At 46.7% G+C, this 5,633-nt stretch overlaps 1 protein-coding gene across 1 annotated transcript in view; it reads left to right on the top strand.

The window, feature by feature from the left end:
* The window catches only part of LOC111812943 (EF-hand calcium-binding domain-containing protein 6-like), a 45,366-nt gene that overhangs the window by 25,343 nt on the left and 14,390 nt on the right, over positions 1-5,633 (top strand). Inside the window, exon 4 of the mRNA XM_023702529.1 lies at positions 4,863-4,987. Coding sequence (XP_023558297.1) covers positions 4,863-4,987 — 125 coding nt within the window. The remainder of the gene's footprint in view (positions 1-4,862; positions 4,988-5,633) is intronic.

Raw genomic sequence — 5,633 nt, 5'->3', positions numbered from 1 at the left:
TTTTTTTTTTTTTTTTTTGATAGCTGGGATTGAACTCAGGACCTTGTGCTTTTCTAGGCTGGCCTTATACTGCCAGCTATCTCCCTGGTCCTAGTTTGTGGTCTTAACAATTGAAAAATGTCAACATTTCTACATATAAGGTCAGTAGTTCCAGTTTTCTTGAGTATCTAATGTTTGTTTATCCATTGTCTGAGGACATGAAATTTTGCGGAAGGAAAGGTTGGTGACAATTTAGTTTATTGCTCTATCTGTAACTTGATCTTTTTCCTGGTTGTTTAGAGATTTAAAATAAAACAACTGAAACCTGATCACTTTGCTGGGCTATACTCTGATATTACCAGACACGCACGACTGATTTCCTGAGCACACAGAACACAAGGCAGAGAGCGCTCGACAGGCTTTTGTGGAAACAGCAGGTTCTGGACAGGGTGCAGGTAGCCTGGCTGCTGGGAGCAAAGCGAGCAGGCCCTTCTGCCAGGAACTGAAGAGGCAGTGGATGCTGGCTGGGAAGGTTTGGCACACCCGCTGGCTGTCACACATCTCCGTGGACAAAGTCCTCGAGTGTCTGGTGTAAGCTTTTTGGGTCTCTCCAGATGTCCAGGAACTTGTAGAGTCCTTGTCCCATCTCATCTCTCTTATGACATCTTGTGCTTGCCAGCGACAGTCTTGGTGTTGAGCTGAGTCCCCCCTGAGACCAGGGCTGGCAAACAGGCTGGGTGCTGGGAGAGCCAGGTCCGACTCCAGCCTCACACCGAGTATACCGCTACTATTTTATTTATTTTTTCAATATATTTGGTTGTTACAGAGTCTTACTATGCAGACTCATAGTGATCCTCCTTTTTCAGCCTCGCCAGTGCTGGGATTACAGGCGTGCACCACAACGCCTGAACTCTGGCCGCTCAGCCTGCCCTGGGGCGGGGCTGGTGCGACCTGTGGTCCCTGTGGTCCCTGCACTTGCCTAAGCAGGCGCTTTAGTCTCTTATTTCTTGAAATAAGAGATTTGAGTTTCTCTTATTTCAAGAAATATTCTTTAATTTGTAATTTTTAGTACTCATTTTATTCCAGTATTTAGTTTTCTTCTCAGCTACTCATAGTGCATCTATCTTGGGTCCTTTCTCATGTCTTCTGCATGGCTGCCGTCTCACAAATCTTCCTTCTGTCGTCATTTCTCCTTCTTTTCTTTCTCTCCTTTCCTTCCACCCCTCTTTTCCTCCCTTTTTTCTTTCCTGCCTTTTTGCTTACTCGGGATGATTTGCATTCCACCTCTACCGCTGTGGTGTTTATTCACTTCCAGGTTTCTTTAGATTAGTCTTCCTTTCTGAAGTGATTTATTTCCCGATTGATAAAGATATAATTGGCAAATAAAATTTATATACATTTAAGGTATAACAGTACTGATGGTTGGATATGCATATGCACTGTGGAAGATCACCACAATCACGTTAATTAGCACATCTACCTCCTTCTTAGGACTGTGAGGAGAGCCCTTAGTAGGTGTTCTCTTTCGTAGTGACTGTACCCAGTCATATTGTCAACTGTGGTCAAATATTGCGGTGAGTGAGTATGGCTAACTGCACTGCCTGCTGGAGGTGACCGAATCTTTTCTAATTTGCTCCTAACTTCCGCCATCTCATTTCTGAATTTTTCCACTGTGATTGACATTGTCCCTCCATCCCTCCTGCCACTAAGGGAATTTCTTATTAATTCATCCCGTCCTAATCACTTTTCTCTTGTTGCTGACACAAACTACCCAACACCCAAAGTTAAAGGGAGGAAAGGTTTATTTAGCTCACAGTTTGTGGAGGTTTCCGTCCACAGTTCCCTGGCTCCGAGGTAGGGTGGCACATGGCAGAGGGCAGCCGTTTACAGCAGCGGAAGACAGCAGAAGTGGCAAGACGCGGACCTTTTCCCGGCAGGCGGAGGGTAGCACAGCACCTAGGGAAGGAGAGACACGCCTCTTCCCGTCCCTTGCATTGCACGCAGGCTCCTGCGCTCCGGCGGGTGTAGCACTCACACCCTCAACCCCAGCCAGAACCGTGCCAAACCTCGGTGCACTGAGTTTCATCACACACGCTAATCCTAGCACCGCATGGCCACCAGGTTAAGCCGCCTCTGGACAAGCCCGATGACCCCTGAGGCTCTGCGGGATCTAAACGCAAACCATAGCGGATCCAGAGCTGACGTCACCCAAGCAGGCCCAGCCATAGCAAATCAGATGCACCCCACTCGTGTGAGCTTTGGGCCCCTCCACATCACTGGAATCAGCAAGAAGCCTTCAGAGAGGGGCTGGGGTGCGGCTCAAGGTCGGGCGTCTGCGCAGCAGCGCTGGGCCTGGGCTCCCTTCCCTAGTACCAACAGAGAAGCCTCGGGAAGAAGTCTTGGGCAAGCCCGAGGTGGTGGGCATTCCCGAGCTGCCCAGGAACATGAGACCTGGCGGCGATGTGATGCAGGATGCAACTGAGATGCCGTGACCGCTCTTTGCCTACAGTGTAGCCACCGCAAGTTCCTGGACAGGGCGCCGCTCTCCCACACTGCCCACTGTCCACAGGCTCCAGCCTGGGCTTGAGGTGGTGTGTGCGTGTGCGTGTGCATGTGTGTGTGTGAGTCTGTTGGGAGGCCAGCATGAAGCCTGTGGAAGCTCAGCCTGGTGACCCAGGAACTGGACCAGCGGGAGCCTGCGTGGCCTCTTCCTCCTTTCTTGAGGCCCCCTGTGGCCTGGGTACTCTGAGATCCGGTTTCCAGCTTCCCGGAGGCTCACGACCTGGCCCGAAGGACAGACTCTGTGTTGACAGCGTCCTTTCATTTTTCTTTCTCTGGTTTGCGGAGTTAGGCGATGGACTTCCCAGTGACTGACAGTGTGCTAGCTGCGCAGGACGAGGCCCGCTGCCTGCGGCTGGAGCTTATTTGCGGATGTTTTAGGAAATAAATCTGGGAAAGCATTTGTGATTCTTTGAGGTTGACTTGCAGAAAGAAGATGACTATATTTTAGATTTATTTTATTCCCTTTTATTATAAAAGTAATCCATGTTTGTTTGACACAAGCCTAAAACTACAAAATGACAAGCTCCTGCGGTCTTATCTCCTGAATCCTAGCAAGATGCCCTTTCTGGGCGTTGTTGTCCCCGACTTTCCCGGCGCACGCGTAGATGGATGGAGAGGTCGGAGAAGATACAAAATCAGTATTAAAATGAAAATTACGTTAGCCATCCTTTTTTATCAATCCTGGAACGATATGTAGCAAAGAAACACATTGTCACATTCATCAATTCAGACAATGCAACTTCGTGTTTGAACATCTATATATCGTTCCGGAGGTTTGATGGCCACTAATTTATAAAACTCATTCTCTATTAATGAGTATTTAGAGCGTTTCTGTTAGTGCCTTGTAAATAGCACCAAAATGCTCTTATCCACATGCAGTCGCTGAGTGGCCCTGTTATTCCACGAGCAGAAAGTATTGGAAGGGATTTAAGAACACTGAAGTGCAAGGATTTATGTGAAGCCAGAGCTTTCTCTTTAATCTTTGACTACTTGACAAAACAAAACAAAAAAAAATGTGAATTTTAATTAGGTTTAAAAAATTACCAATAAGTTCGAGCAATTTTCATATATTGATTTTTTTTTTTAGGTTACCTGTCTCTAACCTAAGTAGTCTACTTTATATTTATCTTATTGATTCGTAGGGGCTAATCATATATCATAAACATTGATGTGTGTTTCTTATGTACATTAACAATAGTTTTCCCCACTCATTTTTTTTCCTGCATTTTTAGGGAAGGGTCTACAGGGTGTTCAGGGTCTCATTACTAAATCGAACTTGTAGTGGTCCACCTGTTTACAGCCTCCCAAGAGCTGGGATTACAGGCGCGCACCACCACGCCCAGTCTCAATTGCCATCTCAGTGCGCCCTGGGGGCAGGGTCGGCATGGCAGGCCCGGGGATCGAACTCCCAGCCCCTGGCCTGCTTGCAGATGCTTTAATCCACTGAGCTATTTGGCCGGCCCTCCCCACTCATTTTTCTTTCACTGTTATTTGTGCAAATTTTAACCAAACAAAAATTAAGTAGTATTTATATCGTCAGACATACCCATTGCCTAAATGACTTGTAGGTTTATATTTTCCTTGGAAAGTTCTTCTCTCAGAAAGATTATATAATATGTAATAGTCATCCTAATTTTCTTCTACAACTTTTATGGTTTTATTATCTATTTGATGTACATTTCATTCTGTCTAGGGTTATCCCAGAATGATAGTGTGTAGAAGACTGATTTTTTTTTTGCAACATATTTGTCCAGTTTTTATTTGTTTTGCTTTTTTCTTTTTAAAGACAGGACCTCTCTGTGCAGTTCAGGCTGGCCGTGAGCTTCCTGCGTATCCCAGACTGGTCTGGAACCCACAGCAATCCTGCCTCAGTCTCCAGAGTGCTGGGATTACAGGTGTATGCCACCACGCCGACTCATCCAATTATTTCAAAGAATTTATTAGATAGTTCATCTTTTTTTGGTTTATTCAAATCTTAATTTTACAAAGAGATGAACATTAAAAGGCAGTGGTGGGCTGGGGAGAGAGCCCTGTGCTCTAAGTGCCTGCCCAGCAGGCACAAGGACCTGGATTTGATCACTGGTACCACATGCTGTGCCAGCCCCACAACCCCGGTGCACCGTGCAGGCCACTGAAACTGGGTGCAGTGGTACACACCTGTAATCCCAGCACTGTGGAGGCTGAGACAGGAGGATCCTTAGGAGTCGGGGCTGCATAGTGAGACCCTGTACCAAATAAATAAATAAATGATTAAAAAATTAAAAGGCAGTGGTAGTGCAGTGTAGCTCCAACCATGTGAATAAACTGTTTTCTTTTCATAGAGGTCTCAGCAGAGAACCAGCAAGCCAGAACTTTCAAGCGAGAACCCTTGCTCAATTACGTGTCATCTGAAGAGGGTGGGAGCAGCTACTCCTTGGATGACATCGAGAGGACCTTCTGCCAAGAGGTAGAGTGTTCTCCTAAAGCATTTTGCCAAACATGCGACCACAGCCGGGCGAACAGCTGTGACAAGCTCTAGGGGTAGATAGGAATTTCTAAAATTTGTTTTGACCCTACCTACTTCTCCTCAACCCGAGAGACCTCCTTCCCAATCTCCTAATAACCGTGACACACTGGTGGCAGCAGCGATGAGCAGTTGTCAGCTGTCCCTCTGTGCCACACGCTGCCAGCTCTAGCAAGAAATATGTAAACCTTATGTAATGACTTGACACGACTTGGTTGAATAACATGAAAGAACACTGGAACAAAGGAAGAGGTCTTCCCTGCTTCTTACTGGAAGATTTGATGTTTAACGCCTGCTTTCCCTGTATGTGGATATATAGGTTCTGTCTGAAAATTTGCAATAAGGCTGGCCAGATAGCTCAGCGGATTGAAGTACCTGCTTAGGCAGATGCAGGGGCCAGGGGTTCGATCCCAGCCTGCTGTGCCGGCCCGCCCCCACGGTGCACTGAGACAGTGATGGATACTGGGCGCGGTGGCATGAGCCTGTAATCCCAGGGCTTGGGAGGCTGAAAAACAGTCTTATCTGTGTCGTGAGACCCTGTGCTAAATATATTTTTAAAGAAAGGTTTACAATAGTGGGCTTGTCCTAT

This window comes from Octodon degus, unplaced genomic scaffold (assembly GCF_000260255.1).
Source record: "Octodon degus isolate 3935 unplaced genomic scaffold, OctDeg1.0 scaffold00153, whole genome shotgun sequence".
NCBI lineage: Eukaryota > Metazoa > Chordata > Mammalia > Rodentia > Octodontidae > Octodon > Octodon degus.
The sequence above is the reverse complement of the archived record's forward strand: the minus strand, read 5'-3'. Positions and strand labels throughout refer to the sequence as shown.